At 42.9% G+C, this 27,236-nt stretch overlaps 1 protein-coding gene across 2 annotated transcripts in view; it reads right to left on the reverse strand.

The window, feature by feature from the left end:
• Nucleotides 1-11,078: 11,078 nt before the first annotated feature.
• SNX16 (sorting nexin 16) overlaps nt 11,079-27,236 on the reverse strand; it is a 65,987-nt gene continuing 49,829 nt past the window's right edge. For both annotated transcript variants that reach the window (XM_077492939.1, XM_077492938.1), the window contains one exon: nt 11,079-11,941. In XM_077492939.1, coding sequence (XP_077349065.1) covers nt 11,836-11,941 — 106 coding nt within the window. In that variant the 3' untranslated portion in view covers nt 11,079-11,835. The remainder of the gene's footprint in view (nt 11,942-27,236) is intronic.

Genomic DNA, 27,236 nt, shown 5'->3' on the forward strand with positions numbered 1-27,236 from the left:
TCTGTCACACCATATTTGTGCAGCGGACAGGTCCTCTTAAATATGAGATCTGGGGTCAGAGAGACCTCACATCTCATATTTACACTAAAATGCAATTGAAAAAAAAATTGTCATTTGAAAAAAATAAAATGTCCCTCTAAGAGCTATGGGCAATGACTTGGAGACGGGGGGGCGGCGACGGCGCTGCTATCTTCCCCTCACTCGTCTCCATGTCAGGCCAGGGACAGGTCCGGATCGTCGTCACGGACCTGGCTCCTAACTTTTTAAGCTGGCTCCTAGATTCCAAGCAAATTTGTCAACCCCTGCTATAGTGTATGCCTGTAATTGTAATGCCGCGTACACACGGGCGGACTGTATGGCGTACTTAGTCCGTCTAAACACATTTCAGCGGACAGTCCGCTCGTGTGTGGGCTTCAGCTGACTTTTTCAGCGTGCAGTCTGGCGTACTAAGTATTTCGAATTTTTCGAAATTCTGTCCGTCGTACTTTGGTTTCAGCGGACAATCCGCTCGTCAGTAGGCTAGTTCGACGGACTAAGAATGGCGCATGCTCAGAAAGGATTTACACGGCGGAAGGGTGCTTTGCTGTGTATTGGACTTCCTAATTCTAGTCCCGTCGTACGTGCTGTACACGTCATCGCGCAAGCTTTCGACGGACTGTTTGTGCATCCGTGTGTGGTCAAGTCCGTTCAGTCGAAAGTATGACAGACTGTCCGTCGGATTGTATGACGGACTAAGTACGCCATACAGTCCGCTCGTGTGTACGCGGCATTAGGAATAACTCACTTAAATCTGTCCAAAACAAGAGTCTAGTAGACATCCCGGGTATGATAAAGTTTGAAACACAAAATCATGAATTATAATAACTATAAATAAGTACATAAAATAATAATAAAAATAAATTTCCCCATGAATTGCTATCGCTCAATTCTGCAAGTGATTGTAAGTTATTATCGCTGTTTTCTAGCTAGTCTAAAACCACTTTTGACTTAGGCCCCTTTCACACTAACGTCCCGTTCAGGCCCGCCTGTCAGTTTTTCAGGCGGACCTGAACGGGTGCTCCATAGAGCTCTATGGAGCGTCGGATGTCAGCGGTGACATGTCCGCTGACATCCGACCCGCTCCGATCCGAAAAAGTGTGACGGAGGAAAAAGCTATTTTTCCATCCGTCTGCGGATCGGATCGGGTGACGACGGGCACTGCGGTCCGTCGTCATCCGATCTCCCATAGGGGAGAGCGGCGCTGTGACAGGTCCGTCCCTGCACAGTGTGCGGAGACAGACCTGTCATCTCCCTGCTCAGCGGGGATCGGCGGAGTGATCCCCGCTGAGCAAACGGACATCCACGGGGCGGATCAGAACTGATCCGCCCCGTGTGAAAGGACCCTTATAGGGACACTTTTTGGTTGCCATGGACATTCTCATGTTTCTAGGCAGAAAGAACAGTATATATAATATAAAAGTGCATGCAGGGCACTGGACAAACCACTAGGGACAAAAGGGAGGTGAAATGATTTGATACAGTAATGTAATATGTATTTTTTTTTTTACGTTTTGAATTTGCCACCCGGCTCCGCTACTCATGGGTCACGATGCTCACAGGCACAAAGAATCGGGTGAAGGACACAGCTGGAGGATCCTGGTGACAAGGTAAGTACGCTGTAGTAGGATTCTGCAATTCAATCCCGAGTGTGGCTCGGAGTTCCCACTAATGGTACTGAGGTTTAACCCCTAGCCACACTCGGGAATACAGCCAAGAGGGTTAAAGAGCATCTAAAGCCAAACCAGATTTGTATTGCTCAAGAAGTGTAGCTGTGGGGCACTGGCTTTTCACAATATTAAAGTCCAATGTGATTAAATGTGAATTCAATTTCTAGACCTCACTGGCTCTGGTTGGGTTGCTTTCATCAAACAAGGTACCCTAGAATGGGGGACAATAAAGACATGAATGAGCAAGTTTGGAGTGGAGGAACTTGACTGGCCTGCACAGAGTCCTGACCTCAACCTGATAGAGCACCTTTGGGATGAATTAGAGCGGAAACTGCAAGCCAGGCTTTCTTGTCCAACTTCAGTGCCTGACCTCACAAATGCACTTCTGGAAGAATGGTCAAACATTCCCATAGACACACTACTAAACCTTGTGGACAGCCTTCCTAGAAGTGTTGAAGCGGTTATAGCTGCAAAGCGTGGGCCAACCCAATATTGAAGCCTTTAGACCAGTGATGGCGAACCTTGGCACCCCAGAAGTTTTGGAACTACATTTCCCATGATGCTCAACTACACTGCAGGAGCATCATGGGAAATGTAGTTCCAAAACATCTGGGGTGCCAAGGTTTGCTGTCACTGCTATAGACAAAGACTGGGATGCCATTAAAGTTCATGTGCGTGTAAAGGAAGGTATACCAATACCTTTGGTAATATAGTGTATAATAAATGTGTGTAAAGCACTGCGTAAATTGATGATGCTATACAAGTACCTGTAATGAATAAAAACCTGTATGTTTCTTTGAACATACACAAAAGTACCTTCAAGTGGACATCCTTCCTCTGTCTTTTCACATGTGAGGAAGCCCCTATAGTCTGCCAAAGTAAATGTAAACCCCTAAATCAGTTTTTCACTATGTTTGGAATCACTGTATGCGGTTCTCCTAAACAATTTCTATCCTGCTACTAACTTTGATTTCAGCTGCAGGCTGACAGTGCATGGGACACAGAACAGAACCTGATAGTTTTAACCTTTTCCTAGCAAGCTGAAAGGCTTTAGGGTTTTATTCATCAATTTAATTTTTTTTTTTCCTTTACCACTTTTTTTTATTTTTTTATCTTTTCTGCCTAACAAACCCCGAAGTACTTGGGACCAAATGTCAATGTACAAATTGACTAACAAATACTCTCTTTGAATTTCATATACTGTTCTGTTATTTTATTGCCTTCTTATACTTCGGATTACCAGTCAGGGGAGTTGGAGATAGCTCTTAGACCATGAAATTTGTTTAGGGGCAATTCACAATTCATCTTACGTATGGGAATTATCTTAACATTGTAAGGAATGTAACTTGAATCTTATGATTATACACAATACTAGTGATAAATGTGTGACGGCATCTCTACGTATTTTACAATCTTCTGATAATACCCCAATAAGGAATGAAGAAAGGGCCTTTAATCAGACCTAAAGCATACATTCTTATTTCATGTCACCAGTATGTACTAGACATGTGCAAACTGAAATATTTTGTTTTGGAATTTCGTTTTCGTACGAAAAATACATTTATTTAGTTACTCCCGAAATTAGTTTTTATTTATTTTGTTTCGTTTAAAAATGCATTTGTCCAAAAATCCGAAATAATTAAGGTCGAATCTGTCATTGAAGGCTTATGGTGTCTGTTGAATGTTCTAAGATTTGACGGAGCAGCTAAACTGTACGACGAGGCAATCGTACATTTCCGGTCAAATGTTCCACCTACAAGCTATAGTAGAATTCTAATGTTGTATGACACTAGTAATAATTATATTTACTAATTATTATTAATAGTCAACCAACATTAGAATTCTTCTATAGCTTATGGGTGGAGCATCATTTGACCATAAATGTCCACTCTCGGTGACTGCTTCGTCGAATCTTTTCTCTCTATGTCAAATAATCTTGGACTAATAGAGCTAGATTAGGCACATTCAACTTTTTTTTCCTTTTGTCTCTATAATGTCGAATCTTTTCTCTCTATGTCAAATAATCTTGGACTAATAGAGCTAGATTAGGCACATTCAACTTTTTTTTCCTTTTGTCTCTATAATGTCGAATCTTTTCTCTCTATGTAGAATAATCTTGGACTAATAGAGCTAAGGGTAGGCACATTCGACCACAGGCTCGATGGACACAGATTGCTATTGTCAGCGTCATGTCAAATCTCCTATCTATATCGAACTGTTGTCACAACGAAAATAAAGCATTTATGTCGGCTCTTTCGGTTTTCGAATTCTGCACACTCATTATGGTTTGTTAAAATGATAACAAAAATACCTGAAATTCGGACGAAATTGAATGCACGTCTAGTATGTGCTGCTTAAGGCTACATTGACACAGGCCATAAGGGCCAGTGCAAATAGTAGCTGCAGCGTTTTCAGTGGATAGGTGCGACAGTTGGCCCTGTTCTCTATAATGATAGGTCGCGGGTGGCCACAGCTATTATCACCAGCTGCGTTTTCCGCTGGACACACACAAGTTACCCTAATCGCTGGTGAGAATGTAAAGCAAGTGTCAGGACCCAATGGTCCAAATGTTGAGACCCATTTTAAAATAGCTACCAGGATACCTTCAGAGCAGGGATCTCAACCTGGGGGCCCTCCAGCTGTTGCTGAACTACAAGTCCCATCATGCCTCTGCCTGAGGGAGTCATGCTTTTAACTGTCAGCCTTGCAATGCATCATGGGACTTGTAGTTTCACAACAGCTGGAGGGCCACCAGTTTGAGACCGCCGATTTAGAGCCTCTGGAAGTAGATGAGAAAATGAAAAAAAAAAAATCAGCATTTCCATTTCTTAATAAGTAAGGCATTAAGAGAGTCTAATATCAGTAACTTTTTTACACTCTTATAGAACAGCGTTATAATCTTTATGAATGACAGGCCAGCTGCTTAATATATGAATCAAACGTAAAACACACAAATGGATATACTGTTATATTGTACACAAATGCATTTGATTTACAGAAACTTGAAGAAACATGAGACTATGTGCCCAAACAATGTGATATTCAGTAACCACTCTGAATTAACTGGTGCTCTCTGCAACACATTACTATACACATTTTAATGAATATACAGTATAAAAGACCGCATTTCAAACAATGCATTACTTTACCATTAAAACATTATAACCAATTAAATTTAGACATATATTGCTATAAATATCCTAAAAAAAAAGGCACTCTCCCCTAAAAAGAAGATTCAAAAACTCAAACTACAATGTCCATACAAATGACTTTCCTGTTAAATTCCAAGAGCTCAGCTATACATGGGAATGTGAATAGCTTAATACCGTAGTAGGAGATTACTCCTGTCAGAGGCGTCACCTGCAAACAACTTAATTCGTGTTGAAAACCAAGCAACTACTAAAACTAGATTCGTCCCAATCTACTAGGATCCTGGAAAAAAGGTAATGTGCAGCTGAGCCCTTAAAGCCAAACTCCGGGAAATCTAGTGTATTTTGTTTGGTAAAGAATGGGGAAGGGTTAGGGCTCCTATTCGTGTTTATAGGGGAGACATTTTCCCTGCATCCTATCAGAACAAAAGTAGTGGGAAATCTCGCCAACAGGCAAAGAAACCAAAACATTTTTTTCCTCTTTTTGTTTTGAAGAAGGAGGAGGAATGGGAGCTTCTATTATTGTTTGCACCCCTGTTCATGCTGTACAGTTGTCCCAGTGATAAGGCCAATGTCTTACAAAACAGAACAATTCCCTAATTGGGTCAGAGACAGGGATCAAAATCTGACATAAATGTTAACTCTTTGCCATAAAAAAATTGCAGGTGGGCACACAAAGCATACCAGTACTGAAAAATATGTAGGCTGCCAATTTTGATCTTATTCTGAAAATGCTAGTTACCTGGCCAACTGTTCTCATTACTAGTCTTTTACATGAATAATACTCATTCCAAGGCAGAGGCATTATTCGATCTGCATAGAAGACAACTAGCATTTTAAAGTAGTAGAAGTCAGCAATGACCGCCTGCATGTTACCCCTGTACAAGTTTTATTTTAAGTGCAGGCATGACCATTCACGTTTGGCAACAGTCATTTTGCAAGGCAAATTCTACAGAACCTGTCAAGTGATTAACAAGCAGCGGCATCACTAAAACGACATAAATGAACGTAAATAAAGAGTTTAACCATCCCACACTTCAGACCTTTGTGGCCTACAGCTGAATTCATGTTAAAGTACATTGTATTAGGGTAACCCATTCATGAACAGCTAACGCAGGACTAAGAACGAAAAAAATAAAAAAATGAATGGCAGCACATTGCACTGCCATGCATTATGCCAAAGTTCAGTTTGTTTCATTTTTATAAATAACAAACATGTCTTACTCATACTTGCCTTCTCCTGCTGCCGTTTCAGGTTTCTATCCCTTGTCCAGTGCCCCCATAGCAACCTGCTTGTTATGGGGGCCCTTATGCGTGCTAACTTCCAAGCTGGCTCTGAGTGTCTATTAACACACAGAATTGGCTTGGCCTTGCCCCCTCTTTCTCCTCATTGGCTCTGATTGACAGCAGTGGGGGCCATTGCTTCTCTGTCCAATGAGGAGGGGGGAGAGCCAAGTGAGCTGCTGCTCTTGTGCACATCACTGGATGGAGATTGGGCTCAGGTGAGTATTGGATGTGTGTGACTGTGGGGGAATGCATGAATGTAAATAAACCACCTGCCCTTAGAACCACTTTAAGATTTATTTGTTGCAGATCAGATCATAAGGACTCATTCATGAGAGTATCAAAAACACTGCATACAGATGTGTATAGCATTTTGCATGAAGCAGTAAGGCCCAGTCACACAGCTGCCCTAGGGAACATACAAAAGAAAAATGGGTGTTTACGGTAAGTATTTGGGTTATATTTTACACTGTACGCATGAAAGCCCTAGTGCTAGTATTTACATGTGTACAGTGTACCTGGTCACTACTCACCACTGCCACTGCTCAGGGCCAACATGTATATATGAACAATGTGTAGCCAATGGCACCGACGCTGATTACATACTACTGATGTGTACATCTTCCCCTGAATGAGTTAATAATGAGGTGGTGGTGCCTGCTCATAATGACCCCAGTCTTCAATTACTCAGATAGGGCCAAGGTCATTCTGTACATACACCAGCAGCCAATACGGTCCATGAATAGTGGTCAGACAAATGTTAGTGTACAGAATTTTTTTTGAATTTAGGCTCTTGCTGCCAGCAAGATCCTGCACAAATCAATGGGGCCATGTTATTGAGGCCTAAGCAGAGGGTCACAGGACAAACTTGGATCCTTAGGCATTCTCTGTCTGGTTCTATTGTGGTCACGAAGAGGTCCTAGTTTTACACCATATTGCTTACAAATGCCACAAATGTGCAAAAAAAATACCCTATTTGTAATAAATATGGGAAATAAGTGGCAAGAGATATAAAATGAATTGCACACTAGAAACTCATGTGTTAGTTAAAGGTCAGTGTAAAAAGCTTATAGCTAACACCACACAATGTTGTAGAGCTGGAAATGCCACTCAGAGAACAGAAATACTAATTTATTGCATGTGAAAAATATCATCATGATCAAAAGGGGCTTTTCTTTAGAAGTGGCCTAAAAACAAAGAGCTATTGCTTTGTTTAAAGCTGGACTCCAGGAATTCAGCCACCTTTGTAAAATATTCTGACATTCTAAGCCCTTGATTCCGACAACCAAATCCGGAGTACGGAGGTCCGGAAGTGATGTTGCATACACACAGTCGGACTAAGTTGTCGGAAAATCCGATTGTACATAACGTGATGACGTTATTTCGTTACGACGGGACTACGTTCAGGCTAGTAGCCAATAGCTTTGGTCTAGGAATTTGATCTGAGCATGCGTGGCACTTTGTCCGTCGGAGTAGGCTACACATGATCGAAGTATGTCCGATCAGAGCATTTTGTTGGAAAATTTTACCGGCAAGTTGGAAAAATTGGTCCGTCGGATATTCCGACGGAAACAGTCCGATGCAGACCACACACAGTCGGATTATCCGACAAAACGGTCCGATAGGAAACATTCCGACGGAATCTCCAACCGTGTGTACAAGGGCTTAGAGATAAGTTCAACAAGGTACAGGTCACCTTCTGGACTAATCTCTTTAATTAACGTCTGACAGTTTTAAAGAGCTCCAGAGTGCAGCTATCACTACACTCCTGGGGCTCTGAGGTATGCTGCATTCTCACACATAGTGGGGGTTATTTACGAAAGGCACATCCACTTTGCACTGCAAGTGCACTGAAAGTGCACTTAGAAGTGCAGTCGCTCTAAATTTAAGGGGTAGATCTGAAATGAGTGGAAGCTTTGCTGATTTTATCGTTCAATCATGTGCAAGCTATAATGCGTTTTTTTATTTTCCTTGCATGTCCCCCTCAGATCTACAGCGACTTTACTTCCAAGTGCACTTTCAGGTGCACTTGCAGTGCAAAGTGGATTTTCTTTTAATAAATAACCCCCAGTATCTCCGCCCTTCACTCCCCTCCGCTGTTCATCCACAGAAGCCTTTGTATTCTGTGAATAAGGCTTCTATGATTGGGCAGGAGGAGGGGTGGGGCAGGCACAGTGGCTGCATGCAAATCCAAAGCCTCAGGAGCCGAGACCAGAGAGTCCATCACTGGAGTGCCAAAAGCATAGCGATCATTATGCTACTAGAACTCAAAAAAAATGTGAACTGTAAATTAAAGAGATACTTCCACAAGGTGGCATGCTCCTCGTTGGAGGTAAACCCCTACTAATCCAGCACATTTTACAAAGTAGCTGAATTCAACTTTATGCTTCAACCCACCAATAGGCAGAAAGAACATGGACTGGGGAGGGGTGGGCTTTACACCTAGGGGCTCCATGTAAAAAAAACTTGAGACATGAAAAGAAAAGTGGATGACATGCCCATAGTGACCAGGTGTCATTTTTTTAGTCTCTGAGAAAATAAAACAAGGAATCAGATCCATTTTGTGACCAATGACTTTAATGTTTGTCTGATCTGTATATCCTCAAGTTTACGGTTTCTCTTTGTTAAAGGTCCTATGCCAAGATCTTCCTTCTTTGGACACTACAACAGCCACTTTCTTACCAAATGTTAGTGTAACACCAGCTTCTCCATAGGAGTTTATTGGGTCACAGCACTTGCTGTATGACCAGCAAAGGAAAATGCTCAGGATAGAACCAGGATAGATCCTTTAAGAGACTAGTTCAGAAACATGGCAGTGAGGAAGGCTTGTCTATCAGTTTCCCACATGCCCCCTTACTAACCCCCTGAGCTTGAAAAATTACCCCTTAAAAGAATTAAAGACAAAATGCAATTTGGTGGAAAAATAACATAAATGTGTCCCAAACAATCAATGCTACTTTTAAACCGTTCATCCTGTGCCTTAGAGAGTCTGTATTTCAGGGTACAGTGAACCTACTGGCTCCATGTGCATTTTCTGGGTGAAGAGAACCTAACATACAAAAAGTCTGCCTTCAATCTCCCGTATACACTACACACATTTTGCTTTGGCTACCACATTATATATCTTCCCGATATTAAAATATAAAAAACTTCTTATCAAGGAAACAAAAAAATGATAACAATACAGAGCACAGAAGAAGACCAGCTAACCATGGTGCAGAAGCAAAGCCATTCATGTGCTGTGTAGGTTCTCCTCTGTTCAGATCACGGAATATCTAGTAGTTGGTCACATTCAACTAGACTTGTTCTGTAATGTTCAAGACATTTTGTAGCTTATCCAAGAACATAAGAAGCAGCTATGAAACATCTTCAATGTTACAGTTCTGTTGAATGCGGCCAACTATTAGATAAGTTATGAGATTCCACACCAAAGATATAAGTTTAGCGCAAAAAAAAAAAAAAAAAAAGCTTTACATTGCATAACAAATACACAAGCATCCATTTCCTCTCAATGTATAAATACTTTGGAATTTGGTACACCTAGATTCATAGTTAAAATATTGGAACATTTATATATAAATGTATATATCTAAAAACCATCTGGAAATTAGGATTGTCTTTGAAGACCTGCCAGGAACGGAGATTATCGAGTTCTTTGGAAAAGGGTTCTGCAGTATATTGAATTTGTGTCCCGCCTCCCAAAGTCTCCCTCTAGTGGAGTGTGGGAGTAACAGCAGCACACTAGGAAGTAAATTGAAGGAGGCTGCAGACCCTGGGGGGTGTAGGGGGAGAGCATGCAGGCCCTGCAGTCAATATCATAGCATGGGGATCTGAGCTAAAAGTACAGTTACATGAAATTACCAAAAGTATTGGGACACCTGCCTTTACATGCACCAACTTTAATGGTGTCTTAGTCCATAGGGTTTAATATTGAGTTGGCCCACCCTTTGCAGCTATAACAGCTTCCACTCTTCTGGGAAGGCTGTCCACAAGGATTAGGAGTGTGTCTATGGAAATGTTTGACCATTCTACCAGAAGCACATTTGTGAGGTCAGGCACTGATGGTGGACGAGAAGGCCTGGCTCGCAGTCTCCGCTTTAATTCATCCCAAAGGCGATCTATCGGATTGAGGTCAGGACTCTGCAGGCCAGTCAAGTTCCTCCACCCTCAACTTGTTCATCTATGTCTTTATGGACCTTGCTTTGAGCATTAGTCCAAATCATTTGGTGGAGGAGGGATTATGGTGTGGGGTTGATATTCAGGATTTGGACTTGGCCCCTAGTTCCAGTGAAGGGAATTCTTAAGGCATCACCAGACCAAGAAAATTTCATGCTTCCAACTTTGTGGGAATAGTTTGGGGACAGCCCCTTCCTGTTCCAACATAACTGCACACCAGTGCACAAACAAGGTCCATAAAGACATGGAGTTTGGGGTGGAGAAATTTGACTGGCCTGCACAGAGTCCTGACCGCAACCCAACAGAACACCTTTGGGATGAATTAAAGCAGAGACTGAGAGCCAGGCCTTCTCGTCCAACATCAGTGCATGACCTTAGAAGTGCGCTTCTGGAAGAATGGTCAAACATTCCCATAGACACACTCCTAAACCTTGTGGACAGCCTTCCCAGAACAGTTGAAGCTGTTATGGCTGCAAAAGGTGGGCCAACTCAATATTGAACCCCAAGAACAAAGGCACTGGGGTGCCATTAAAGTTCATGTGCGTGTAAAGGCAGGTGTCCCAATACTTTTGGTAATATAGTGCATCTTTAAATATTGTTTATATCCAATATGTTGTGATCTCACCTCAATGGTTAGTCCGCATGGTCAAGTTCTACAGTTCAATGTGAGCTTATGACACAGCTTACAGCTCTTTTTGGAGAATTGGGACACATGATTTTGCATTGCAAGTGGATCATGACACAAGCAATTAGAAGACCAAAATGCTGGGTAAGAGCAGTTCATATTTTAAACATAATTTGGCATAAACAGTATAAATAATTCCATCTCTGTTCACGACAGCTTCTGTTTAACAATCTGAAAAGCAGCCATTTAAAGATCCCTTAGATTGAAGTTCTTTCTGGAGCACCGATGTACACAAAGGTTTCAGGTCTTCATGGAAAATTACAATAAATCTCGGAGGGCGCTGCCGGAGGTCAGGTGTGCTGCCTGCACAATAGAGTCACACCAGTCTAACAATAGAACAACCTGTACTCCTATGTTGTTGCTCAGTTACTAGAAATTCTCTCTCTGAGCCATCGCTGATTAAAATAACATGATTGGCAACATCCACAGCAGGAAACAAGCGATTCTTTGTGTGGAAAAAGAAAGCAAGCAGGAAGCAAACTTGGCAAAGCAGAAGAGGCCCGTGTGGCACTGATGAGATTAATGTGGACTTCAACAAAAGTGCTTGAAACAATGCCATTCTCACACAGACACAGCTAGACAGAAACGTATCATTAATGTGCAAGGATCTACAGATGGGCTTTGTTTATTCAGTTCTAAGGTGCAAGTCCCCTTACGTCCCCGGATTGTATAGCAAACTTCAATGGGCTGGCCACATAGCAGCAAAGACGGCACTTTGTTTAGTGTTATCTGTGCATGTAAACATCCCGCATTAGTGAGTTAAAGGCTCTACTACGTCACTGGATGGCACAAACACACAAGGATGAGCAGAACTCGTCCAGTGTTTAGAGGCACATTAGATGTCTTCGTCTGGATCTGCCACCTCGGCAACTTCAATCTCTGGCGGAGGATCTCCATGGGAAGACTCATTCCAGCAGTTCTCATGGTTATCTCTAAAAGAGCTAGGAAATAAGAAAAACAGATATCAGGGTTAGATGTAAACAAACCAAATGTCTACTTTTATCAATAAAATACATCTAACAATGTAATACAATTGCTCAGTAGCCATTTTGTAACAAAAGGATAACTGTAAAGCATTTTATAGTAGCTTTTATCCAAAAACTTCAGGCAAAGTCTTTATATATATTAAAAATAAAAAATAAAATAATTATATATATATATATATATATATATATATATATATATATATATATATATATATATATATATATATATATATACACACACACATACATACATATATATATATATATATATATATATACACACACATACACACACACACACAGTATTTCACAAAAGTAAATACAACCCTCACATTTTCATAAATATTTTATTATAACTTATGTGACAACACTGAAGAAATTACCCTTTGCTACAATGTAAAAGTAGTGAGTGTACAGCTTGTAGAACAGTGTAAATTTGCTGTCCCCTCAAACAACTCAACACGCAGCCATCAATGCCTAAACCGCTGGCAACAAAGTACACCCCTAAGTGACATGGACATTCACTGTACGGTTCATTTAAGCACAAGAGACTCCATTTTTTTCTCACTGTTGAAATGTGTTCTGTAACCTTCACCTAATACACAAACAGATCTCCTCCAGAAGCTCTCTACTACCCGCCTCCCCTCTCAAGGTTTTACTTTTGCAATCGTTCTATTTGCTAGCTTTTAATAAAATATTTCTATTTGTTTTTAATAACATCTCACACCATCCCTTTCTTATCTATGTATAAAATAACATGCAATAATAAATTTTGACACTGAATGGACATTTTAAAACACTGATCAAGTCCTATGAATCTGTTCCTGCAGCTACAGTATTAACTTTGTTTTAGAGTCCCAATCACAAATTAGTCATAACAGTTTTGGCGAGCCAGCCAGGAGTTTGGCAGAGTTTCCAGAAAGAACAGTGTTTTGATCAGGATCAGCGGGAACGCAGAGTTCTAAATGCCGGATAGGTAAGCTGTCCTTAAGCTTGCTATATATTTCTGCCTTTCCTATGTATCCTATCTGTCGGTTTTCAAGGAAACCAGACCACTCTCGGACCTTTCTGGTTGGGCAACACGTGTGTGTGTGTGTGTGTGTGTGAGAATGTGTTTGTGTCCCCCTTCACAGGTTGGGCTGTGTGTGGATAGGGAGAATCCTCTGCAGTTCCCTGCGTTGACTCCTTGTGGGCGACCTGGGTCAGAAGCGCATGGTAGGGTCAAATAAAACTCACAGAGAAGAGACAAGGAGGGTCTCTTAATGAGTGTTTTGTCTATTGCCATAAACCCCTTCTATCCAGGTAGATAAGTGGAGACTATTCTTGTAAATCTGCAGATTTGCTGTACCATTTGTTTTAGAGGCAAGAGGGTATAGGCACAAGTAGAGAAGACTGGCCAGTCATTATGGGCATGAAATTAAGGGAATGAAGGGAGAGAGGCCTTCAGAAAATGCCTAGCGCAAGATGAGCGCTAGAGAATATATGAATCAAAGGTATGGTTCCGCCTATACTGAGCCCCTAGATAAATGGGTAGAATGGACAAAGGGAACAGCTAAACCTTTAAAATCTGAAGGGACTTGATTTACAAGTATGGCAAACTTTTCTGCACGATTATGGTCCATTACTGTGCAGTGAAGGAACGTGGAGAATAGCTTGTACATGGGCGACAGAAGCTAAAGTAGCAAATCAAACTGGCTTGTCGGAGATGTTTAATAAAAGTACTGCCCAAATTTACTACGTTTGGCCAGAAGACTCTGTAGAGGAGGACCCCGCACCTTATGTGGCTGCCAGTTTGGCACTGGGCAGATCGCGGCGATATGCCGCGAGTGTCAGCTTCCGTGCGCATGCGCTGCCATGGACCCCTGGAGCGACTTCCAGGTCTCGCGGGTCCGGGACTGTGATTCGCCGGAGCCGCGAAACCTGGAAGTCGCTCCAGGGGTCCATGGCAGTAGCGAAGAGGAAGACGGAGGACCGCTTCGGGAGCTTCGTTCTCAGGTAAGTTATTCATAATGATCTAATATGCTATGCATACTAGCTCATTATGCCTTTGCCTTAGAGGGTGTGCTTTTTTTTTTTTAAATGTTGCCTTTACTTCCTCTTTAAGGGGTCCATGCGCAAAAGCAAAATAATTAGATTACATGGAACACACAAAAGATGAACTGGGCAATATAGTAGAGAGCAGAGGTTTAAAAGCCCCATATGAACCTACGAAGAGGGATTTGACTGGTATCCTAGAAACAGATAATTGGCCAGAGAAAGAGATAGAGCTTGAACTTCCGGAGCAATCCATAATTTCCAAATTGCGGCAGCAAGATGAAGAGAGAAGGACGGGAGATGCCACCCCTTCTGCCGCTGGCACAGAGCAATCTGTTAGTTTATCCTGTCAGAACCCAATTAGTGTTTGAAGGCAAGTCTAAAATTAAATGGCATGTACCTTTTAGTCCCCAAGATATGAGAGCCATATTAGAGGAATTGGGAGATCCTAGAAGAATCCAATTGGCTTTGCAAACAAACTTAGCGCTGCACAGGAAGCATATGAGGCTTCTGCTACTGACATTCATCAGCTTCTTATTAAAGCAGTGGATCAGGCAAAGGAAAATAGCATGCCAGTATCAATTATGTTAAATAGGGGAGACAATGGTCCCGAAGCCGGAGTAAATTTTTACAAGAACTCCCCTATCCTGGAGGAGAAACAGAATTAACCTGTTTAAATTGATACTGGTGCAAGCCAAAGTGTTTTTAATATAGAGGACTTACCTCCAGGATTATTATCTACAAATGTTATCTCTGGTGTTGGTCTAACTGGGACCTCTACTGATTTGGTTGAGTTCAAGCCACTAAAACTCAGCCTGGGACAGCAAACAGAAATGGTCACTAAAGTGTTAGTTTCAGACACAGTTTCTACCAATCTTTTGGGAGCTGACATTTTGAACCAAATTTTAGCAAACAGACTACACTCCTACATGAGTCCAAGTGGTCAGTAGTCTGTCAGGAGAAGTTTTAAATTCTGTCTGTGGAGTATTTTTAATCCAAGACTCCAGCCCACCATTTCCACCAGAATTTAAAGTGATTCCCGCTGAATTATGGGCCTCCAGCAAATATGATGTAGGTCGGCTGGACTGCACCCCAGTCATGATAAAAATTAAACTAGGAGCCCATCTCTCACAGATTAAACAGTACCCACTGAGTATTGCTCAGACTGAGGGGATAAAGGATCAAATCACAACTGAAAGCAGCAAGGGTTGTTGTACCAATTAAGTCCCATGTCAATACACCCCTGTTACCAATTGCAAAGAAGTCAGACAAGAAGGGCGGGCAGGTGACATACCACCATGGTGCATGATTTGAGAGCCATTAACAATATAATTGAGGCAGATATCCCGATCATGCCCAACCCCCACACTTTACTAAGTGGAATATCTGCCTCCAGCACCTGCTTTACAGTGATTGATCTTGCAAATGCTTTCTTTTCGGGGGCCTCTGATTGCTGGCACCTTTTTTCATTTACCCATGATGCCCAAAAGTTAGCATGGACAAGATTTCCCCAAGGCTGTGTGAGTAGCCCCTCTGAATATAATACTGTGTTAAAGCAAGTATTGGACCAATGGTCCCCCTCACACCCAAACACAGTTTTGCTTCAGTACATAGACGATTTGCTTATTTGTTCTGATACAATGGACATTTGTAGCAGAGAAACAGTAAGGCTTCTCATGTTTCTCTATAACAGTAACAACAAAGTTAGCAAAGATAAGCTACAATACTGCCAAGATAAAGTGATCTTCCTGTGTCACTGCATTTCACATGGAATCCGTCACATAAACCCAGATAGAGTTAAAACTCTACAAAAATGTGAAAAGCCAAGAAATGTATGGCAACTACGTGCCTTCCTGGGGTTAGTGGCATATTGTAGGGACTGGATTCCAAATGCATCAGAACTTATGGCTCCTCTATATGAGGCTACCACTAGAAACCCTTTCAAGCTCACATGGGACAATGAATTGCAGATGAAGGAGCTTATTAAAATTTTGTCTGAAGCTCCGGCCATTGGACATCCTGACTATACTAAGACTATCACATTGTTCTGTCATGAAGTCAATGGATTTGCTGCAGGTGTACTCACCCAGCTACATGGAGACAAACAGAGGCCTGTGATGTATGTATCAGCCTCATTAGACCCTGTCATCAAAGGCTCCCCCAGTTGTATGTGAGCCATAGCAGCCTGTATTTTGCTGCTAGACAAAGTAACGGAGCTTGTACTAGATTCTGCTCCGATCCTGTACGTGCCACATGTAGTACAGGAAATCATGAATCAAGTAAATACCAGACATATCTCTGACAGTAGATTTGACAAGTACCAGTCTGCTCTTTTGTCTCCATTGAATTTATCAAACGATGTGTTACTTTAAATCCAGCTACTCTTCCTATAATTGATGAGGAAGATGCAACAAATGGTACTGATGTAGAACCTGAGAGTTTTTCTCATGATTGTATGGCTCTGATGGAGGTAGAAAAGGCCTCTGTCACACCAGCAAAAGATGAGCTTTTATCAGATTGTGACACACACTTATTCGTAGATGGTTCCAGATTTTACACTGATGATGGTCAGCCACACACAGGGTTTGCTGTAACCACTACAGACACCATTTTACATCAGGAAGCGGAGTTGTGTGCTGTAGTCAAAGCATGTCATCTCCTAAAGAATCAAAGGGGAAACATTTACACTGACAGCAGATATGCGTTTGGAATCGCTCACGATTTTTGGCCTATCTGGAAAGCACAGAACTTTCTGACTAGTGCAGGGAAGTCAGTGAGACATACAAAATTCATAGAGTGGCTATTTGAGGCCTTTCAGAACCCAGAAGTTGCCATCTTGAAGGTAAAAGCGCATGCAAGGGGAAATGACATGACACCCAGAGGAAATGCTTTAGTGGACCAAGCGGCAAAGGATGCTGTCCTTATGGCATTTGGAGTCACACCCACTGTAGTGGTCGCCCAGGTAGCGGGGACAGATTCCCCACATCCAGAGCAGTGGGATGTAGAAACTCTAATTCAGTTGCAGAATCGGGACCCTGATGAAGAGAAGAATAGGTGGATCAAATGTAATGCTACCCAAAATCAGCAGGGCCAGTGGAGCGCTGACAACAGGTGGTGTGTACCCAGGAGTCTGTACCCAGTTTTAGCACAACTGGCACATGGCGTCAGTCATCTTGCTAAGGACGCAATGGTGGCACTTTCTGACTGCTATTGGATAGCACCTGGATTTAGTGCATTTGCAGCCAGGTTTTGTGCTTCATGTCTCACTTGTGCTCTGTACAATGCAGGGAGGCCTGTCCATGTCCCCCAAAAGAATTCTCCTAAGCCAAATTTCCCTTTCCAAAGAATTCAAATAGACTCCATTCAGATGCCCAGAATAGGCACCTATGAGTACTCTTTAGTGTGTGTTGACATGTTCTGAAGTTGGCTCGAGTGCTGGCCGGTAGCTAAAGCAAATGCAAAAACAACAGCAAAGAAAAATTTGAATGAAATAGTTTGTAGATATGGAGTTCCTGAAACTATTGAGAGTGACAGAGGAACCCATTTTACTGGGGAAGTAATGAAAGAGGTAATGGGAGCCCTTCACATACAGCAAGCTTTCCATACACCTTATCATCCACAAAGTAGTGGTAAAGTTGAGAGACTTAATGGAATTTTGAAAAACAGATGTGCAAAAATTAAAGCAGATACAGGAAAAGGATGGGTGGAAGCTTTGCTATTACCCCTATATTCTGTACAAACTACCCCTAAACAACCACATGGGGTGTCCTCCTATGAAAGTTTATTTGGAGGGCCACCAAAAATAGGGCTATATTTTCCCCAACAGTTGCAGGCTTCTCACTCAAGTCTGTTAGAATATGTTCAGATTTTGCAAAGAACATTGAATAAAATACATGAAGGTGTTTATAAATCTATCCCCAACCCAGATTCTGTTTCAGGTATTCACACAATCCAACCAGGTGACTGGGTGGTGGTAAAGCGACATGTCAGAAAGCCACTAGAACCAAAATTTGACGGACCACATTTGGTGCTTTTGACAACTGGTTCCGCTGTCAAGTTAGAAGGAAAGCCCACCTGGATTCACACCAGTCACTGCAAGAAAATCCTGAAGTGATGATATCCTTTGAAAAAATTATGATGAGGTTACTTATGTTTTTGTTGTTTGTGAGAACTGAGACATGGAAAAATAACCCTTTCATCCTAATCTTATGCATTAAGGTAAAAAAACACCTGGGTGTGTCACAGTCCAACACTGCCAAAATGTCAAATATCTCTTCCTTTATGGCAACAGTACTCCATAAAGTACATACTTATACTCAGGTCATGGTATTGGAATCCCTCCCACAACCCCCGGACATCTTAACCACTTCAGCCCCGGACCAATTGTCAGCCTAAGGGCCTAAGGATTGTCTTTTTACAATTTCACAATGCACTGTTTTAACTGGTAATTGCGTGGTCATGCAATGTTGTACCCAAACAAAATTTGCGTCCTTTTCTTCCCACAAATAGAGATTTCTTTTGATGGTATTTGATTGCCTCTGCGATTTTTATTTTTTACGATATAAAAGGAAAAAGACTGAAAATTTTGAAAAAAAAAAAAAGATATTTTCAAATTTTTGTTATAAGAAAAATCGAATAAACTCAATTTTATTCATACATTTAGGCCAAAATGTATTCAGCCACATGTCTTTAGTAAAAAAAAAAAAAAGAAAAAAAAAGGTGTCAATAAGCGTATATTTATTGGTTTGCGCAAAAGTTATAGCGTCTACAAACTAGAGTACATTTTCTGGAATTTACACAGCTTTTAATTTACTACTGCCTATCTCATTTCTTGAGGTGCTAAAATGGAAGGGCAGTACAACCCCCCCCCCCCCCCCCCCAAATGACCCCATTTTGGAAAGTAGACACCCCAAGGAAATTGCTGAGGGGCATGTTGAGCCCATTGAATATTTTTTTTTTGTCCCAAGTGATTGAATATTGACACAAAAAAAAAAGTTTACAAAAATTTGTCACTAAATGATATATTGCTTACACATGCCATAGTTATATGTGGAATTGCCCCCCAAAATATATTCTGCTGCTTCTCCTGAGTACGGGGATACCACATATGTGGGACTTTTTGGGAGCCTAGCCGCGTACGGCACCCCGAAAACCAATCACTGCCTTCAGGATTTCTAAGGGTGCAAATTTTTGATTTCACTCCTCACTACCTATCACAGTTTCGAAGGCCATAAAATGCCAAAATAGCACAAACCCCCCCAAATGACCCCATTTTGTAAAGTAGACACCCCAAGCTATTTACTGAGAGGCATGTTGAGTCCATGGAATATTTAATATTTTGCCACAAGTTGCGGGAATATTACAAACTTTTTTGTTTTGTTTTTTGCACAAAGTTGTCACTAAATGATATATTGCTCACACATGCTATGGGCATAAGTGAAATTACACCCCAAAATAAATTCTGCTGCTTCTCCCGAGTACGGGGATACCACATGTGGGGGACTTTTTGGGAGCCTAGCCAGGTACGGTGCCCCCGAAAACCAAGCACCGGCTTCAGGATTTAAATATAAAACGCTACCAAAAAAAACTGTTAGCAATCGCAGGGATCAGGCCTGACTCTGCGAACGCTGCAGTTATGTGTTTAGTGTTTTGTAAGTGACAGTGATTGATCGATACTGCACTTGGGTGGGCTGGGCGGAGGGGCAAAACGCAGGTGCTAGCAGGTATCTGGGCTGATCCTGCTAACAATGCGTTTTTTTGGAACCCTAAACTGCTGGGGACGCCAGTATAATGAATGAATGAAATACTTATATAGCGCACAATGCGAACTGAATCGCCTCTAGGCGCTGTGGCGAGCTTTGATCATCTGATATTGATCTGTTCAGATACTATACCACTATGGGAGGTGTATGCTTTGCGCATGGGTGTTAGCAGTACTGGCACTAACCTAGCACTGCCTGGGGTGACGCAGACCCTATATGACCCTAAAACCTAATTGATATCACCCGCCGGGTGATCAGGGGGTTAAACCTATATTGGGTAATAAATGGCGTGTGCCCTGATGCTATAAAAAGCAAACTAACTAGCCAGAGTCACCCGTAACACTTATACGGTGATCACTGGTGAAAGGGTTAACTAGGGGCAATCAGGAGGTTAAAACCTTTAGTAGGTAGTTTATGGGCATCCCTGACGCTATATAAAAACCTGACGGGGAACCTAAATAACTAACTGGCTAACCAGCATCACCAGTGACACTTATACGGTGATCGCTGGTGAAAGGGTTAACTCTAGGGGCAATCAGGGGGTTAAAACCTTTATTAGGTAGTATATGGGGGTACCTAACGCTATAGAAACCTGGAGGTGAATCTAAAAAATAACTAGCTACCTAGCGGCACCAGTAACACTAATGCAGCGATCAGAAAAACAATCACTTAGTGACACTGGCAAAAGGGTTAACTCTAGGGGCAATCAGGGGGTTAAACCTTTATTGGGGGGGGTAGGGGGCTACCCTCTGGACCTAACACTAACTGCCCTAACACTTTTTACTGTCACAACTGACACTAAATCAGTGCGATCGGGGGGGGGGGGGGAGGGGTGATTTGTGTGCCTATGTGTACCTACATGTCAGTGTAGTGTAAGTGCACTTACTACGTCCTCTCCTCGCAGTCCGGTCAAAAAGACCGCCCCGAGGAGAATGACATCACTTCCTCCTGCCTTTGTTTACACAATACAGGCAGGGGAAGCTTCTCATTCGCCAGGAGCGGTTCAGAGGGGATGGCCAGAAACCAACGGCCATCCCCTCATCCCGGATTGCTCCTGAAGCGAAACGGACCGCCCCACCCGCTGGAAGGCAAGCACGTACGGGTACATGCCCTTACATGCCATTCTGCCGATGTATAATTACATGCGGCGGTCCTAAAGTGGTTAAAGAGCTCCTTTGCAATAGAAGTTTCATATTTGGTGAGATACTTTCATAGACTTCTACACATCTAAAGAAAATGCTGACACAGCAGTTTTCCTTACAACATCACAGAATGTTTGGAAGGTTAGAATGAAGGCGGAACTTTTTCACTTAACCACTTTCAGACCGGACCAATTTGCTGGTCAAAGACCAGACCACTTTTTGCGATTCGGCACTGCGTCGCTTTAACTGACAATTGCGCGGTCGTGCGACGTGGCTCCCAAACAAAATTGACGTCCTTTTTTTCCCTTTTTTCTTTTGGTGGTATTTGATCACCCCTGCGGTTTTTATTTTTTGCGCTATAAACAAAAATAGAGCGACAATTTTGAAAAAAACGCATTATTTTTTACTTTTTGTTATAATAAATATCCCCCAAAAATATATAAAAAAACATTTTTTTCCCTCAATTTAGGCCGATACGTATTCTTCTACATATTTTTGGTAAAAAAAAAATCGCAATAAGCGATTATTGATTGGTTTGCGCAAAAGTTATAGCGTTTACAAAATAGGGATAGTTTTATAGCATTTTTATTAATAATTTTTTATTATTTTTTTTTTTACTAGTAATGGCGGCGATCTGCGATTTTTATTGTGACTGCGACATTGTCGGGGACCCATCGGACATTTTTGACACATTTTTGGGACCATTGTCATTTATACAGTAATCACTGCTATATAAATGCAGTGATTCCTGTGTAAATGACACTGGCAGTGAAAGGGTTAACCTGTGGGTGGCAGTGTAGGGGTTAAGTGTTCCTAGGGGTGTGTTACTAACTGTGGGGGGGTTGGGCTTTCATTTAGTGTACACTGATCTCTGCTCCAATCACATGGAGCAGAGATCAGCGTCACTAGTTGCTAGGCAGAATGGGAAAATGTTGTTTATACAGCATTTCCTCCATTCGGCCGCTCCGTGAGACGATCGCGGGGATGCCCGCGGCGATCGAGTCCGCGGGTCCCGCGACCGGACTCACGGGGGTCCCGACCAGCGCGGGAGCGCGCCGCCGGCGGCGCGCTCCCGATGGCACGGTGGCAACGAATATTGGACGTACATGTACGCCAATATGCCTGCCCGTGCCATTCTGTCGACGTACAACGTCGTGCGCTGGTCGGGAAGTGGTTAAAAGCCAGTTTTAGAAAAGTCATGCTAACCTTGCATCAATATGAAAAAGAAAAAAAAAGCTAAAACACTACAATAAAATGTTTCTAAAACCTTGCAATTTACATAGTTACGCTAGAACTCCCTATGCCAGCCAAAAGCCAGAGGATGGATGAGGCTCCGCTACAATGCTAGTGGAGTTAAAGTGTGTCTAAACCCACAGTATAAAAAAATGTCAAATGGTGCATTAGATGCTGTTCATACTCAGTCACTATGAGATTCATTTTCTGTATTCTGCAAAAAAAAAAAAAAAAACCTGGTTGATCCTGCTGTTCCCCATCACCACCTTCTGTTCATGTCCCCAATTCAGCTAGGGATTTGAGAGCAGTGTTGGCAGCTCTGCACATGCTCAGTTTTCATTGAGTTTCTATGCAGAGTATTTCCTCCCGATCATTACTGAAATCTGAGAAGCCCACGCAACTATTGAGTCACACATGTGGGCGTATACACAGTGGTAAATAACAGCCCATTCCTTCCCTCCACCTCCATGTCTACTAACCAGCTAATCTAAATTGGGCAGGGTATTACATGTAGATTGATGGAGGCATCACCTCCCTCTTATTCTAAGACACAGGCTGGAGAGGCATGACACAGACTGCGACTGGCAGAAATCTGCCCACATCATGTTATTGGCAAAAAAATAAATAAAGATTTGATTTCAAATATATATTTGTATGACAATTCGAAACAGTTTATGTATATTATTTATTTTTATTCTGTATTCCAAATGCTGTTTTTTTTTTTATTTTGAACAAGTGACTAGCAGCAGAGGACTAGACTCTCCTCCTGCTTGTTTCCCTGCAGACAGGCTGGGACATGTGACAGCTCTATATTGATTAAGAAAAGGGTAGTTAGATGTTTTTAATATTCTTAAAATAATTAAAGTGCCATCATCCATATACAGAAAGCGAAGAGACAATGTAAATTAAACAGTGTGCGTTTAGGATCACTTTAAACAGCTACCATGACTGGCCAATAGGGAGTGTGCAAGGTCGCTTCCAAAGATGTCAGAACAGGCAAAAGGGGTGTGTGTGCTGCTGGTTCCTCCCTCCTCCTCTTCAAATTAACAAACTGGTGCTGTCCACCGATAATGCTTTCCTGTGAAGGCAGAAAGTTCAGGGAAGCAGCCCTGAGAGAGCAGGAGCTAGCAGAACTAAGAGTCATAAATTGCAAGTGCAGAGGTACAAATTTTAAGAAATCCTTCATGGGGAATGTTTATATTATTGTGCTCAATGTGTTAAGCTAAAAAAAACGCTGAGGGTTTAATATTTTTAATATTATTTTAAGTGAATGCATAACTGCAATAAATGACGTTACTTAAATCATCCTGGAATTCAGCTTTAAAACACGCCTTTTACTTGGGAGAAAAGGAAGAATATTGTAGTCTATTATCACAAAAGCAACTTGTTCAGCAATTCTACCCTTCAACGAGATCACTTATGCCACAGGTAAGAATCGCACTTTGTTATCCATTAAAGCAGAAATATTACATGCAAATGGTACCTTTAACTGGCTGCCAGAATGGATTTTAGTTGTTAACTCCAAGAGAACTTCATCAAAAGAAGCGTATTAAGGCAACGTAAATGTCACATTTATACTCATGCAGCAGAGAACAGATTGAGCTCTTTATATAATGAAAGTTCTGCTTTAATGACCGGAAGGTCACTCCACTGATCAAAGTCATAGTCATTACAAATATTATGCCTTGTACCCAAAATTCTTATCACCATTTGCTTTTTAATTCTCATGTGTAAGAGCTCAGCTTAAAGTGGTTGTAAACCCTTTACAGCCACTTTATTACAGGCAAGCCTATAATAAGGCTTACCTGTAGCTACCCCGGATATCTCCTAAACCTGAACGGTTTAGGAGATACCCCCTCTAACAGCATGTGCCGACGTCCGGGGCATTGGTAGGTTGCAAAAAGACCAGTGGCTTCAGCCCAAAGTCATACATTGACCTACATGACCTACCTGACACACACTGACCTACCCATCTGACATGCACTGACCTACATGACCTACCTGACACACACTGACCTACCCGGCTGACACGCACTGACCCACACTGACCTACCTGAAATGCACTGACCTACCTGCCCTTGCCCCCTTAAAGCCTACGTTTATTTAAAATTAATCAAGGGGCAGTCAAATGAAGCCACTGTGCCCCGTCACATGAAGCCACAAGCTCATTATGCCTTTGTCTTGCAGGTTGTTTTTTTATTTATTTATTTTATTTTTTTAGTTAATGGCTTTACAACAACCACTTTAAAGTGATTGTAAAGGCTCGCTTTTTTTTTTTATTTTTATTTTTTTATAAAAAACAAACAAACATGTTATACTTACCTCCTCTGTGCAGTTGGTTTTGCACAGAGCAGCCCAGCCTCTCCCTCCTTTGAGTTCCCCTCAGCCAGCAGCTTGCTATAGGTCGTCACTCAAGCTGAGTCAGAGCTCCATGTATCCATTCAGACACGGAGCCCCGTCCTGGCCCCACCCCCTCTCTCCCCTGATTGGCCGACTGACTTTGACAGCCGCGGGAGCCAATAGCACCGCTGCTCTGTCTCAGTCAATCAGGAGTGTACTGGATGGCTGGAGGGGATCGTGGACATTGCTGGAGAAGGAGCTCAGGTAGGAAGCTGGGGGGTGCTACACACAGAAGTTATTTTTATCTTAATGCATAGAATGCATTAAAGTGGATGTAAACCCACTCTCATCAACTATAAAGTACTGCCATAGTGCTGAACTATAAAGATATACATGCTTCCTGCCTGTATCCTTACCTTTCAAATATCTCCCACTTCTCTATTTGGAGCCCCCAAAAACTCTGGATTCAGTGGGCGGGTCTGTTCTCTATCACTCGGTGGGTGGAGTCGTGATGCCAGCCTACTCCCCGCCCATGGCCCCCTGTAACTTCTGCACACATGGATGCCCAGTGACAGTCGGGGATGATTGGTGCGGCAGGGACAGCTGTGAGCACCGATCTCCCTGCATGGCTTTTCATCATTGCTTCTCTTCTACCTCCTGTGGCTTTCACCTGAAAAGCCATGCAGGGAGATGGGCAGCACAGTGGTGTAGTGGGTAGCACTCTCACCTAGCAGTAAGAAGGGTCGCTGGTTCAAATCCCAACCACGACACCACCTGCCTGGAGTTTGCATGTTCTCCCTGTGCCTGCATGGGTTTTCCTCCGGGTTCTCCGGTTTCCTCCCACAATCCAAAGACATGCAGGTAGGTTAATTGGCTTCTGTCCAAAATTGGCCCTAGTATATGAATTGGGACCTTGGATCCTTGAGGGTAGGGACTGATGTGAGTGTGCAATGTACAGGGATAGGGACAATTGTAGACACTCACTCAGGTTGAACTGGATGGACTGGTGTCTTTATTCAACCTTACTAACTATGAAACTATGAGTGCTCACAGCTGTCCCCCGCTGCACCGATCATCCCTGACTGTCCTCAGTGTCTTCTTCCTCCTCCAGCGCCTGTGTTCTCCTCCAATCCCCCCCTTCTTCTCTGGTGCCCCTCCGTGTCCTCCTCATCTGCCTGCTGCTTCTTCCTCCTCCTCCCTCCCACGTCCCCCCTCTCCCGCGGGCGAATCTGTCAAGATGGAGAGCGGAGAAAGGGGCTGGTATGTCATTTACACCACTTTCTTTTCTGAATGGGAAACAGTGTTCCTTACCGATTGGCTCCTGTGTCCTATCATAACTGAGCAGAGTAACCTGAAGGGCTTGGTATGGATTTTTTTTTTTGGGGGGGGGGGGGGGGGGGGGGGCACGCAATTTTTGTTACTCTGCTTCAGTTTATGAATGGAGAGAAGCCTCTGTCTCCTCTCCATTCATCTTCAATGCAGACTGGGGAATTTGTGTCTTCTGTCCCTTTCTCTGTCTCAAATGGGAGATGTCACCAAAGCCCCCAACAGGGCTGATAAAAAAGAATGACACCACACACATACATACAATACAAATATTACAAAATATTATTTTGTAATATTAAAATATTACAAAATAAAATTGTAGATAAAATAAAAAAAATTGTAAATAAACGTCTGACACCACAAATGCGTGCCCCCCCCCCCCAATCCAACACGGTCAAGGGCACCAAGCCCCCCACCCCGAAAAAAGGATTGTAAAAAAAAAAAATTAAGAAAAAATTAGCTTGTAAAAAGAAAATGCATTAAAAAAAAAAAAAGCTAACACCGTCAACTGCCCTACCGACACCGACCACTGCCCTGCTGACACCGACCACTGCCCTGCTGACACCGACCACTGCCCTGCTGACACCGACCACTGCCCTGCTGACACCGACCACTGACACCAACCACTGCCCTGCTGACACCAACCACTGACACCAACCACTGCCCTGCTGACACCGACCACTGACACCAACCACTGCCCTGCTGACACCGACCACTGACACCAACCACTGCCCTGCTGACACCGACCACTGACACCAACCACTGCCCTGCTGACACCAACCACTGACACCAACCACTGACACCAACCACTGACACCGACCACTGACACCGACCACTGACACCGACCACTGACACCGACCACTGACACCGACCACTGACACCAACCACTGACACCAACCACTGACACCAACCACTGACACCAACCACTGACACCAACCACTGACACCAACCACTGACACCAACCACTGACACCAACCACTGACACCAACCACTGACACCAACCACTGACACCAACCACTGACACCAACCACTGACACCAACCACTGACACCAACCACTGACACCAACCACTGACACCAACCACTGACACCAACCACTGACACCAACCACTGACACCAACCACTGCCCTGCTGACACCAACCACTGACACCAACCACTGCCCTGCTGACACCGACCACTGACACCAACCACTGCCCTGCTGACACCGACCACTGACACCAACCACTGCCCTGCTGACACCGACCACTGACACCAACCACTGCCCTGCTGACACCGACCACTGACACCAACCACTGACACCAACCACTGACACCAACCACTGACACCAACCACTGACACCAACCACTGACACCAACCACTGACACCAACCACTGACACCAACCACTGACACCAACCACTGACACCAACCACTGAC

This window comes from Lithobates pipiens, unplaced genomic scaffold (genome assembly GCF_037356315.1).
Source record: "Lithobates pipiens isolate NorthernLeopardFrog02 unplaced genomic scaffold, aLitPip1_a1.2 Scaffold_19, whole genome shotgun sequence".
NCBI classification, from domain to species: Eukaryota; Metazoa; Chordata; class Amphibia; order Anura; family Ranidae; genus Lithobates; species Lithobates pipiens.